Source organism: Leucoraja erinacea, unplaced genomic scaffold, assembly GCF_028641065.1.
Source record: "Leucoraja erinacea ecotype New England unplaced genomic scaffold, Leri_hhj_1 Leri_81S, whole genome shotgun sequence".
Classification (NCBI taxonomy): Eukaryota; Metazoa; Chordata; class Chondrichthyes; order Rajiformes; family Rajidae; genus Leucoraja; species Leucoraja erinaceus.
The window spans coordinates 285,480-299,940 of record NW_026576751.1 but is presented as its reverse complement, the minus strand read 5'-3'; the positions used below and the strand labels follow the sequence as shown (position 1 = coordinate 299,940).

General features: G+C 45.6%; 1 protein-coding gene across 1 annotated transcript in view; it reads left to right on the top strand.

Annotated features, from left to right (window-relative positions):
* Positions 1 to 14,461, top strand: part of LOC129694837 (putative pre-mRNA-splicing factor ATP-dependent RNA helicase DHX32) — a 130,742-nt gene that overhangs the window by 62,642 nt on the left and 53,639 nt on the right. The window contains 1 exon segment of the mRNA XM_055631599.1: positions 7,845 to 8,087. Within this exon segment, the coding sequence (XP_055487574.1) occupies positions 7,845 to 8,087 (243 nt within the window).

The window sequence follows — 14,461 nt, the reverse complement described above, 5'->3', positions numbered from 1 at the left end:
CTGCACCGGGCCCTGTAGCACACAATGTTTGTCGACAACGTGAGTTGTTTTGGGCCTGTGTCCACTTTTGGGGAAATACTACATAGTATTTTAAGACTGCTCTTTGAACGAGCCTTATCAATGTTTGCACATGATATCGGTGTGTGGATTGCTACATTGAACCCAAGTGTATTGCAGTAGTGTGGCATTAACCCGCTGAACCTTTGCTAATGTCATGTCAGCTTTGTACAGCGAACACCATAAAGAACAATCTTTACACCTAGCACTTTACTGACTTAACCCCTCAATTGTCTTGAGACTTATCTCCAAAAAAAAATCTCAGTTTATTTTGGCTTTAAGATACAGCGCGGAAACAGGCCCTTCGGCCTACCGAGTCCGCACCGACCAGCGATCCCCGCACATTAATACTATCCTACACACACTAGAGACAGTTTATATTTATACCAAGCCGGATCCCAGCCCTCCAGGCCTTTTAACTGGGTTCTGCTGTCACAATGCACATCTGGAAGATTCAGTTCAGTTTAGTTCATTGTCGCATGTACCGTGCTAACCAGTCAACAGAAAGACAACACATGATTACAATAGACCCATTTACAATGCACAGATACATAATAAGGTGAATAACATTTAGTGCAAGGTAAAGCTAGTAAAGTCTGATCATTGATAGTCCGAGGATCCCCAATGACATCGAAATTAGTTCAGGACTGCTCTCTGGTTGTGGTAGGATGATTCAGTTGCCAGATAGCAGCTGGGAAGAAACTGTCCCTGAATCTGGAGGTGCATTTTCATACTTCTGTGCCTTTTGCTTGAGGGGAGAAGAGGGAGTGGCGGGGGTTCGACCCGTCCTTTGTTATGTTGCTGGCCTTGCCGAGGCAGCGTAAGGTATAAATGGAGTCAATGGAAGGGAGGTTGGTTTGTGTGATTAATAATGAATTACTGATTGACCGCTCTGTGGTGCTAATTCAAACCTTGCAAATCAATTCCTGCTTGGCGTGTCTTCCTCATTCCCAGCCCACTGTCTCCGCCTCTTCCTTTCTTCTTCCACCCCCACATCAGTCTGAAAAAGGGTCTCAACCCGAAACGTCACCTATTCCTTTGCTCCGTAGATGCTGCCTCACACGCTGAGTTTCTCCAGCACTTTTGTCTACCTTTGATTTTCCAGCATCTGCAGTTCCTTCTTAAACATGTAATGTTCAGTTGCTCAGATAGGAATGGGATTGTGCAGGTTGGTTCAAGAACCTGATTATTGGAGGAAGGTATAGGAAGGAACTGGTTTAAACCAAACATAGACACAAAATGCTGAAGTTACTCAGCGGGACAGGCAGCATCTCCAGAGATGCTGCATGTCTGTTTGAGTAACTCCAGCAATTTATGCCCAGTTAAAGGAATGTAGTTGCTCCTGAATATGGTGACATAGGACTTTAGGCTTCTGGACCTTCTGCCCGATGGTGGCAGCACGAAAGCACGAAGAGGGCATGGCCTCGATAGTGTACCTTACTGGTACACTATTAGGTGCCTTAACATCTACATCCTGAGAGAAGTCCCTGAAACCTTGTTGTTTGTTGATGAAATACAAAATTAGGGAATTCTTTCTATGGGTGTGGTGCTTTGCTGACTACATACCTGGAGCGCTGTCCACAGTTTTGGTTTCCCTATTTGGTTGTGTTGAGTGCAGATAGCTTTTCTTCATTCCATTCATTGATGTTATCTGTTGTAAACACATTAGATTATTATTCTCTCTGCCTCTCTGTCTCTCACTTATCCACACTCACACACACAGACACGTACTCATGCACACACATAACACACATGTACACACTCGCACACTCACATAATCGCACACATATACTCGTGCACTCACACATGTATATATATATACACACACACACACACACGTGCCAGTGTATGTGTCATTACCGGTACCATGCAATGATCGCTGAATTCTCAGCCCTTCGATGATAGTTCCTATACATGACTGTACAGCTAAATTCTGTTCATATTCCGTTTGTCAGTTTGCATTTGACACCACTGTGGTGGGTTGGATCACGAGCAATGACGAGATGGAGTGGAGGAAGGAGATGTAGAGAGTTTGGTAACACCTCTTCCTCAATGTCAGCAAGATGAAGGAGCTAGTTATTGCCATCAGGAAGTGAGGTGGTATATATGCCCTGGTCTGGTGCCAAAATGGAGATGGTTGATAACTTCAATTTCTTCGGCATAAATATCACACCAGTTTGTCTTGGACGAAACACGTCGAAGCTATGGCCAAGACCTAACACCTCTACTGTTACAGAAGACCAGACAGACTAAGGAAGTTTGGCATGTCTCCAACCACTCTGACCAACTTCTGCAGATACACCACAGAAAGCATCCTATCAGAATACATCTCAACATTGTTTGGCAACAGCTCTGCCCAAGACGATAAGAAATTGCAGAAAGTTCTGGATGTATTCAGTATTCAGTATTTATTTAATATCATTTTAACTGAGTACTTGCATACACTGGTGAAACGAAAAAAAATCGATCAGTTTCCATTCAGTGTAGTTAATAAAAACAGGATAAATACATAGCTTTAAAAAATTAAAATTACCATATCTAAAAACAAAAAGTAGGCCTAAAAATTACAATAAAATAAAAACAAACATTCCGACCGACAGTGGCTTTGCTTTGACAGGTGCCTAGCTGTCAAAGTATAGGCGAGGTTAGATGTGTTGGTGTATGATATATGGGGAGGGAACACAGTCCGTTAACCAGTCTTATTGCTTGTGGGAAGAAGCTGTGTAGCATCCTGCTGGTTCTGCAGCTGATACTCCTGTACCTCTTCCCAGATGGCAGAATGGAGAAGATGTGGTGTGATGGATGATAGGGGTCCTTGATAATGGAGATGGCTCTGCTGATGCTACGCTTCTTAGAGATCTCCGACAGGAAAGGGAGTGGGGCACCAATGATCCTGCTGGCGGTCTTCACTATCCTGTTGTGTTGGTTTTGCTCATAAGCCTTGCAGCTCCCGAACCAGGAAGTGATGCCGTAGGTCAATATACTCTCGATGGTGCCCTGTAGAAGGTCCTTAGATGAACAGTAGGGAGACCTGCTTTCCTTAGTCTCTGGAGAGGGTGGAGCCGCTGCTGAGCTCTTTTGATCACTGCTGTGGTGTTGGTCGTAGAGGTCAGGTCATCCGCCAGGTGGAGTCCCAAGAACTTCACACTGCTGACCCTCTCCACAGCAGCTCCATCAATATGCAGCAGTGTGTGATGGTGTTTTCCAGCCCTCCTGAAATCGATCACCATTTCCTTTGTCTTTTCCACGTTGAGGGTGAGATTGTGAGATCTACACCACTCTGTAAGCAGCTCCACCTCCATCCTGTACGCCGACTCATTGTTGTCGCTGATGAGACCCACCACTGATGTGTCATCAGCGAACTTGTTGATATAATTATTGCTGAGTCTGGCAGTACAGTCATGAGTAAGCAGACTAAACAGCAGGGGGCTTAGGACACAGCCTTGGGGTGAGCCAGTGCTCACGGCGATGGTTCTTGATGTCCGACTGCCCACCCTGACTGTCTGCTGCCGTTGTGTCAAAAAGTTAAGGACCCAGTTGCAAGTGCCAGTGTCCACCTTTAACAGCTTCAGCTTCCCCACCAGCTGCTGTGGGATGATTGTGTTAAAAGCGGAGCTGAAGTCTATAAAGAGGATCCTGGCATAGGTATTCTGCCGGTCTAGATATGATAGTGCAAGGTTGAGTGTTGTAGAGACTGTGTCCTCTGTGGTTCAGACTCCCCAAGCAGAATAGGTGATGTTCCTCCAATTTCCGGTGTTGCTCGCTCTGGCCATGGAGGAGACTCAGGACAGAGAGGTTGGATGGGGAATGGGAGGGGGAGTTGAAGTGCTGAGCCACTGGGAGGTCAGGTTAGTTAATGTGGACCGAGCGGAGGTGTTCGGCGAAACGATCGCCCAGCCGCCGCTTGGTCTCACCGATGTAGATCAGCTGACATCTAGAGCAGCGGATGCAATAGATGAGGTTGGGGTAGATGCAGGTGAACCTCTGTCACACCTGGAACGACTGCTTGGGTCCTTGAATGGAGTCGAGGGGGGAGTGATGAATGCTGTGGTGGATGTTTGTGTTAAATTTTTATTGTGTATTGTGTGTTCTTTATCATTGTACCGCTGCTGACAATTTCATTTCAGTTGCACTTTATGTGCAATGTGACGAATAAAACTGTATTGTATTGTACATTAACACTATCCTACACACGCTAGGACAATTTACATTTATACCAAGCTAATTAACCTACAAACCTGCGCGTCTTTGGAGTGTGGGAGGAAACCGAAGATCTCAGAGAAAACCCACGTGATCACGGGGGAGAAAGTATAAACTCTGTACAGACAACGCCCCTAGTGGGAATCAGACCCTGGTCTATAGCGCTGTAAAGCAGCAACTCTACCACTACGCCACCGTGCTGCCCTTAAATGTTACTACATGACTGTACTACATGGTTTTTTTTAAAGAAAGTGACATAAAACTGCATCATAGAGTCTCACATCATGGAAACGGGCCATTCGGCCCAAATGCCCACACCTGCCCACGTGGCCCATCTACACTAATCCTACCTGCCTGTGTTTGCCGCATATCCCTCCAAACCTGTCCTATCTATGTACCTGTCTAAATGTTTCTTAAACTTTGAGATAGTACCTGCTTCAACTACCTCCTCCGGCAGCTTGTTTCATCCACCCATGCATACATCCATGTTCGGATATTAATAGGTTAGATTCATACCGTCATACAGGCATGTCATTTCTCCGCGGATTTCCACGGATTTTGAAATTCGGTTAAAAAAAAGAAAATAGGTCTAAATCTCCGCTGAAGCTCGTAATGGCCACTTCGCCAGCAGTCTGTCTTGTCCCTTCTCTGTTTTTATTATTTTAAGTATGTCTTAAATGATTGTTTTAATGTCTCTAGGTACATTTTATGGTGTGGGGGGGTGGGTGGGAGGGAGGGGAGGGGGGGGGGGGATCGGGGGAAACTTTTTCCATTCACTTACCACAATGGAGATGCGATTTTTTGTCTGTTTCGCACCTCCGCCCCCCCCCCCACCGCAATGGAGATGCTATTTTTGTCCCCCCCCCCCCCCCCCCCCTTGCGGCCTACAATGTGGAGTGGTGTGGTCTTTCCTGGAGACCGGCCTTTTGAGGAAGAGGAAGACCGCGATGGTAAGTGTGGCGCGGACTTACCATCGCGGAGCCTGGGATCTTTTGCCGAGGATCGCCAGTGTTGGAGCTCCGGCCGCGGGGCCTGTGGACTTTAACACCGTCAAGCAGCGGTCTCTGGTAAGAAGCGGCCGACTTGGGAGCTCCATCCAGTGTTCCGATCCGTCCTGACGCCGGAGTCTCGATCATCCCGACGAGAGGGCTTGAACAGCGGACCGTCGACAACGGCCCCCGTCAAAGGCCCCGACCGACCACGGGTGAACAAAGGAGGAAGATGACTGAACTTTATTGCCTTCCATCACAGTGAGGAATGTTGATTCCACTGTGGTGGATGTTTATGTGAAACTTTATTTGATATGCTGTGTGTATTTTTGTGTTTACTTAGTATGGCTGTATGGGAACTTAAATCTCACTGTACCTGAATTGGTGCATGTGACAATTAAATTGAATCTTCAAATTTCCCACGAGACAGTGAGCCGCTGCGCCGGTGATTGAGTGCGTGGAAATCCGCGGAGTCGATTTTAATGGAAAGCGTGTACGCGGGTGTGGGCCGACCATCTTTGCATGCGCATCTCTACATCTAGCGCTCAGCTCCCCACACGTCGAGTATCGGTTTCCTTCTGTCCCCTTGGCCTACCGTACCGGGTTTGGGGCGGGGAGCACAGAGTTACGTACACAACGCTCACACTGCATTCAAGAGTCTATGTCATACACTACAGTGTTCAATCAGGTAAAATGTGTTATTGTAAGGTGTAATTTAAAAATATTACAGTATAAATTAGGAAGGAAATTATGTCATTTCAAGGTATAATTATCAAAGAATTGTCAAAAATACCTCTCTAATTAGCCACAAGGGCCACATCTAACTCACTCTTAAATATAGCCAATGAACTGGCCTCAACTACCTTCTGTGGCAGAGATTCACAGATTCACCACTCTGTGTGGGGAAACAAAATTCTCATCTCAGTCCTAAATGATTTCCCCCTTATCCTTAAACTGTGACCCCTTGTTCTGGGCTTCCCCAACATCGGGAGCAATCTTCCTGCATCTAGCCTGTCCAACCCTTTAAGAATGTTGTGAGTTTCTCTCAGATCTCCCCTCAATCTTCTAAATTCTAGCGAGTACAAGCCGAGTCTATCCAGTCTTTCTTCATATGAAAGTCCTGACATCCCAGGAATCAGTCTGGTGAACCTTCTCTGTACTCTCTCTATAGCAAGAATGTCTTTCCTCAGGTTAGGAGACCAAATTAGGAGATAGGTGAAGCAAGTAAAATGTGTTATTTTAAGGTATAATTTAAAAAAAAATCGCAGTATCAATTAAGGGTAAACATCAAGGTACAATGATCAAAAACATGCTGCATCCCCCTACCAGGGTGCAATGCCTCCGGGACCCCCCCCCCCCCATCTCTCTTTCTCTTTTTTTCACTATTTTTCTTGCCTGGTCATACGTCATGCAATGGACCCTTCAGCCCAACTCGTCCATGCCAACTAAGATGCCCTAACTGAGCTAGTTCCATTTTACTTCACCTCTGAACCTTTCTGACCTGTGTACCTGTGCAAAGCCTGGAAAATCTGGTGTTCTGGCACCACTGCAGTTGGAGTTTTGTGCTACTTTGCTCAGTACCTATGAAGCAAATTAGGCCATTCAGCCCATCGAGTCTGCCATCCAATCATGGTTAATCTATTCTCCTGCCTTCTCCCCATATCCTTTGATGCCCTTCCTAGTCAAGACCCTATGAATCTCCACATAAAAATAGCCAGTCTTGGCCTCCACAGCAACCAGGCAATGAATTCCACAGATTCAGCACCCGCTAGCTAAAGAAATTCCTCCACTCCATTTGATATTAAAGTAGACATTCGAGTTGATATTAAATGCTTTCTGAAAATTATTTATTTTAAGCCACAATTTCTCCATTAGAAATAGAAATAGAAAATAGGTGCAGGAGGAGGACATTCGGTCATTCGAGTCAGCACCGCCATTCGTTGTGATCATAGTTGATCGTCCCCAATCAATAACCCGTGCCTGCCTTCTCCCCATATCCCTTGATTGCACTAGCCCCTAGAGCTCTATCTAACTCTCTTAAATCCATCTAGTGACTTGGCCTCCACTGCCCTCTGTGGCAGGGAATTCCACAAATTCACAACTCTCTGAGTGAAAACGTTTTTTCTCACCTCAGTCCTAAATGACCTCCCCTTTATTCTAAGACTGTGGCCCCTGGTTCTGGACTCGCCCAACATTGGGAACATTTTTCCTGCATCTAGCTTGTCCAGTCCTTTTATAATTGTATATGTTTCTATAAGATCGCCCCTATTGTTTCATAATAGGTAAGAACAAGCACCCATGTGATCTCCCGGTAGCCAACCATTTTAATTCCTGTTCCCATTCCCACACTGACCTTTCTGTCCTGAGCCACCTCAGGTTAGGTGGGAGAGGGAATGATTGAATGGCGTAGTAGACTTGATGGGCCAAATGACCTAATTCTGCTCCTATCACATAATAATCGAGACATTGGAGTATGGGCAGATGCTGCCTGACCTTCTGAGTTACTCTAGCATTTTGTGTCTATCTGTGGTGCAAACTGCATTTTATTGTTGCTTACATTTGCATTTTTTGTAAATGTTGCTGCCTCTTGTCTTGCAGGAGGTAACCGACTGCTGTAGAAGCATACGGACAGAAGGGGGAGCTATTGGGTCTCAGTTGGGAGAGCTGATCCCGATTCCATTGCATTCGGGCACCGGATGCAACTTTCAGAAGATTTATGATAATTGCAACCAGAAGTTTAAAGATCATCGTAGGAAAATTATCATTGCAGACTCCTTAGCTGATTCTTCATTTTCTATTGACGTTTCTTATGTGATAGACTCTGGAATGGAACAAAAAACTGTAAGTGTACTCTTGTATTCTTCCATTTAGTTTAGTTTAGAGATGCAGCGTGGACACAGACCCTTCGGCCCACCGAGTCCGCACCGACCAGCAATCCCCGCACATTAACGCTATCCTAATCACACACTAGTGACAATTTACATTTATACCAAGCCAATCAATCTACAAATCAGTACGTCTTTGGAGTGTGGGAGGAAATCGAAGATCTTGGAGAAAACCCACGCAGGTCACCGAGATAACGTACAAACAGCGCCCGTAGTCAGGATCTAACCCGCGTCTCTGGCGTCTGTGAGGCAGCAACTTTACCTCTGCGCCACCGTGTCGACCATACTCTTCCATATTTTCTTTTAAATTAAGAAAAAAACAGTCTCTTGCTGTTGTAAGTGGTTCTGGTTTCTGTGTGTCTTGGGTTTTGTAAAATCATTTTTACCATGCATGCGGAGCCGAATGACCTAGAACATGAATTTATCAGAGGGTGGTTAATCTGTGATTTTTTTTTGCCACAGATGGCTGTGGAGGTCAAGTCAATTTTAAGGCAGAGATTGACAGATTCTTGATTAGTAAGGGTATCGGGTCAGGTCGGGGAGAGTTCCCCCCCGCCATGGGTACCATGTAATCCCGTGCTACCCGCTCCATGGTCGGATAGTCGGCGACTAAACCGTCTTCCCCACCTGGTTTGCCAGGTGAGGAAGGGGGCTGTGGACCCCCAGCAGGACCAAAAACAGGGCTCCTAGCGAGCCAACGCCCACCCACACTTCAGTCGTGCATTTCATTGTAAGGCACCCGTGGCTGTTGACGTTTTCAATGATGATGATGATCAGGGGTTATGGGGAGAAGGCACGAGAATTGGGTTGAGAGGGACAGATGGATCAGTCTTGATTGAATGGTGGAGCAGACTTGGTGGGTGGAATGGCCTAATTCTGCTCCTATTACTGACCAATGACTGACGCATTTAAATTTGCTGCTCAGTTTACACACTGTCCAACATTAGTTTTTCCACTTCTACCGTATTTCCTCCAAGTGTGTCAAGTAAAATTAATCCTTGTCTATCAGAATCCAATATGTCAGGTTAGACGCAAGTTAGTGCCCAATTTTATGTCACTGCACAATGTAATAGTTGCCAATCCTAATCCCAATTCCTTGCATTATTAGCCTGAACCGTCTTCTCAAAGATTCGATGGTTTCTTTATTATCAAGTGTACAGTGAAATACTTTTTTTTGCACACAAATCAGCAAGACTATCACCATAATATTTAAACACAATCCTCCGGTCAGTACAGCATGTACACTGAGTCCTTATGCAAGAGGCACCATTTTAACGCCATTTTACAGTCCCATCTATAGCTGGCCACAGAGGCCCATTGAAACCATCGCTTCAATTCCCGTTGTCCCGCAAACTTTCTCTTCACGTCCAGCCCTCATTCCCGGGGGACGCCTCCCGCATCTGACCTCGCGGGCGCGGAAGGTAAGACCCTCCTGTTTCTTCACATCGGGCCTTTAGTCCAGCGACCGCCACCATCTCCCTCCATCCTCCTGTCTGCAGCTTCCCTCTCCGGGCAGGATCTGCAGTGAGCCAGGTCTGCCGTTGGAATGCAGCCACGGCTCACCGGGAGTGCGGTATCCTACACAAGCCATCATGAGAGATTGGCAGCTGAATGATTCCACTAACTCAAATCTGGCATTGGGAGCATAAGAACAACAACAAATCTTGGAAGAACTCAACAAATTGAGCAACGACTGCAATAGCGGTGGAAGGAATGTGTCAATGTTATCGGTCAAAACCCTGCCTCAGGACTAATCCAGTATCTGCAGTGTAGTCTCTTCAACACAAGTCTTCCTTGAGCCTGTCTGATAACTCATTGAGATTGTGATTATTCTGTGACTTAATTCCTTATATCTGTTTTTAATGTAATTAAAATAAGACTGAAAAAATCAAACAGTTATGTTTAATATCAACAATGAACAATGAACTTTGAGCTATTTGAAAAAGAGAGTTCAAATCTTCTGCCACTCTTCAGGTGTAGAAGTCTTGTCTGAAGATTCACCACCTTCTGCCATTGTTAGACCACAGCTCCAACCCTTCTCTTCCAATCTAGTGAACATTACATATGTCCATCTACCCTCCTAAAGAATCTTATTCCAACTTCACTCATGGTTGCAACCCTACTTACTGGGCTGGAAGCTGAGAGGAGGTGTTGAGCTTACATATCAAGGAAAGTAAATTCTTCATGAACAATTAAAGCATGATTAAGGTTAGAATTGTAAAAGCACAAACGAGGCCAGTCTGCCCAAGCGGCATTTTTTAATTAATTAATGTTCTCTTTTCAAGCCTCCTGAATTCCTCTTTCCATAGCCAAGACTGTACCTAATATCACTGTACCTTATTTGGTGCATGTGACAATAAATGTGCACTTGAACTTGAAGACTTCATCAAATGACATTGTGGAAGAGGATCTTACTTGAAACAGCGCTCTCTTACGCTATACCAAATATGCTCCTCAGGCACAATGTCATCTGTGCTCAAATCATTAACTTTGAGTCATGGTGGAGTTTCCACTGGTGGCAGAGTCTAGGACCAGAGGCCATAGCCTCAGAAACATAGAAACATAGAAATTAGGTGCAGGAGTAGGCCATTCGGCCCTTCGAGCCTGCACCGCCATTCAATATGATCATGGCTGATCATCCAACTCAGTATCCCGTACCTGCCTTCTCTCCATACCCCCTGATCCCCTTAGCCACAAGGGCCACATCTAACTCCCTCTTAAATATAGCCAATGAACTGGCCTCAACTACCCTCTGTGGCAGAGAGTTCCAGAGATTCACCACTCTCTGCGTGAAAAAAGTTCTTCTCATCTCGGTTTTAAAGGATTTCCCCTTTATCCTTAAGCTGTGACCCCTTGTCCTGGACTTCCCTAACATCGGGAACAATCTTCCTGCATCTAGCCTGTCCAACCCCTTAAGAATATTGTAAGTTTCTATAAGATCCCCTCTCAATCTTCTAAATTCTAGAGAGTATAAACCAAGTCTATCCAGTCTTTCTTCATAAGATAGTCCTGACATCCCAGGAATCAGTCTGGTGAACCGTCTCTGCACTCCCTCTATGGCAATAATGTCCTTCCTCAGATTTGGAGACCAAAACTGTACGCAATACTCCAGGTGTGGTCTCACCAAGACCCTGTACAACTGCAGTAGAACCTCTCTGCTCCTATACTCAAATCCTTTTGCAATGAAAGCTAACATACCATTCGCTTTCTTTACTGCCTGCTGCACCTGCATTCCTACCTTCAATGACTGGTGTACCATGACACCCAGGTCTCGCTGCATCTCCCCCTTTCCCAATCGGCTACCATTTAGATAATAGTCTGCTTTCCTGTTTTTGCCACCAAAATGGATAACCTCACATTTATCCACATTATACTGCATCTGCCAAACATTTGCCCACTCACCCAGCCTATCCAAGTCACCCTGCAGTCTCCTAGCATCCTCCTCACAGCTCACACTGCCCCCCAGCTTAGTGTCATCCGCAAACTTGGAGATATTGCCTTCAATTCCCTCATCCAGATCATTAATATATATTGTAAATAGCTGGGGTCCCAGTACTGAGCCTTGGGGTACCCCACTAGTCACTGCCTGCCATTGTGAAAAGGACCCGTTTACTCCTACTCTTTGCTTCCTGTTTGCCAGCCAGTTCTCTATCCACATCAATACTGAACCCCCAATGCCTTGTGCTTTAAGTTTGTATACTAATCTCTTATGTGGGACCTTGTCGAAAGCCTTCTGGAAGTCCAGATACACCACATCCACTGGTTCTCCCCTATCCACGCTACTAGTTACATCCTCGAAAAATTCTATAAGATTCGTCAGACATGATTTACCTTTCGTAAATCCAAGCTGACTTTGTCCAATGATTTCACCACTTTCCAAATGAGCTGCTATCCCATCTTTAATAACTGACTCTAGCAGTTTCCCCACTACCGATGTTAGACTAACTGGTCTGTAATTCCCCATTTTCTCTCTCCCTCCCTTCTTAAAAAGTGGGGTTACGTTTGCTACCCGCCAATCCTCTGGAACTACTCCAGAATCTAAAGAGTTTTGAAAGATTATTACTAATGCATCCACTATTTCTGGAGCTACTTCCTTAAGTACTCTGGGATGCAGCCTATCTGGCCCTGGGGATTTATCGGCCTTTAATCCATTCAATTTACCCAACACCACTTCCCGGCTAACCTGGATTTCACTCAATTCCTCCAACTCCTTTGACCCGCGGTCCCCTGCTATTTCCAGCAAATTATTTATGTCTTCCTTAGTGAAGACGGAACCAAAGTAGTTATTCAATTGGTCCGCCATATCCTTGTTCCCCATGATCAACTCACCTGTTTCTGACTGCAAGGGACCTACATTTGTTTTAACTAATCTCTTTCTTTTCACATATCTATAAAAACTTTTGCAGTCAGTTTTTATGTTCCCTGCCAGTTTTCTTTCATAATCTATTTTCCCTTTCCTAATTAAGCCCTTTGTCCTCCTCTGCTGGTCTTTGAATTTCTCCCAGTCCTCCGGTATGCTGCTTTTTCTGGCTAATTTGTACGCATCATCCTTCGCTTTGATACTATCCCTGATTTCCCTTGTTATCCATGGATGTACTACCTTCCCTGATTTATTCTTTTGCCAAACTGGGATGAACAATTTTTGTAGTTCATCCATGCAGTCTTTAAATGTCTTCCATTGCATATCCACCGTCAACCCTTTTAGAATTAATTGCCAGTCAATCTTGGCCAATTCACGTCTCATACCCTCAAAGTTACCTTTCTTTAAGTTCAGAACCATTGTTTCTGAATTAACAATGTCACTCTCCATCCTAATGAAGAACTCAACCATATTATGGTCACTCTTGACCAAGGGGGCACGTACAACAAGATTGCTAACTAACCCTTCCTCATTACTCAATACCCAGTCTAAAATAGCCTGCTCTCTCGTTGGTTCCTCTACATGTTGATTTAGATAACTATCCCGCATACATTCCAAGAAATCCTCTTCCTCAGCACCCCTGCCAATTTGATTCACCCAATCTATAGAATAAAAGGACGTATCTTTGGAAAGATGAGTAGGAATTTCTTCAGTTAGAGGGTGGTGAATCTGTGGGATTTATTGCCACAGATCGCTGTGGAGGCCGTCAATGGATATTTTTAAGGCAGAGATTGACAGATTCTGGATTAGTAAGGGTGTCGGGGATTATCATCATCATCCTTTTATTGTCATCATGCAAAGCAACAATTGTACAGTGCAAAATGAGAAGACGTTTCCCAGGGAATACCCATTGCACATAAAAACTTAAACATTTCACGCATAAATAAAAAACAATCCAGTTCCTGATAAAAACAGTACGAATAGTTTAAAAAAAGTGCAGGTAAAAAAAGCAACATTAAAATACAAGTTAAAAAAAAAAAAAACAGTCATAAAATGTCCAGGGCAGCTGATTTAAGTGTTTAAGAGGGAACTGCAGATGCTGGAGAATCGAAGGTTACACAAAAAGGCTGGAGAAACTCAGCGGGTATAGCAGCATCTATGGAGCGAAGGAAATAGGCAACGTTTCGGGCCGAAACCCTTCTTCAGACTGATCGGGGGTGGGGGTGGGTGGGGACAAGAAAGGGAAAAGGAGGAGTAGCCAGAAGGCTGGAGGGTGGGAGGAGACAGCAGGGGGGCTGAGGAAGGGGAGGAGACAGCAAGGACTAACAAAATTGGGAGAATTCGATGTTCATGCCCCCGGGGTGCAGACTCCCCAAACGGAATATGAGGTGCTGTTCCTCCAATTTCCGGTGCTGCTCGCTGTGGCCATGGAGGAGACCCAGGACAGAGAGGTCGGAGGCGGAGTGGGAGGGGGAGTTGAAGTGCTGAGCCACCGGGAGGTCAGCTTGGTTATTGCGGACCGAGCGGAGGTGTTCGGCGAAACGATCGCCCAACCTCCGCTTGGTCTCACCGATATAGATCTGCTGACATCTAGAGCAGCGGACGCAATAGATGAGGTTGGAAGAGATGCAGGTAAACCTCTGTCGCACCAGGAACGATTGCTTGGGTCCTTGAACGGAGTCGAGGGGGGAGGTAAAGGGACAAGTGTTGCATCTCTTGCGGTTGCAAGGGAAAGTGCCCGGGGAGGGGGTGGACCGAGAGGGAAGGGAAGAATTGACAAGGGAGTTATGGAGGGAGCGGTCTTTGCGGAAGGCAGATATGGGGGAAGATGTGGCGAGTAGTGGGGTCACGTTGGAGGTGGCGAAACTGACGGAGGATTACTTTTTGTATGTGACGGCTGGTGGGGTGAAAGGTGAGGACTAGGGGGACTCGGCCCTTGTTGCGAGTGCGGGGATGGGGAGAGAGAGCAG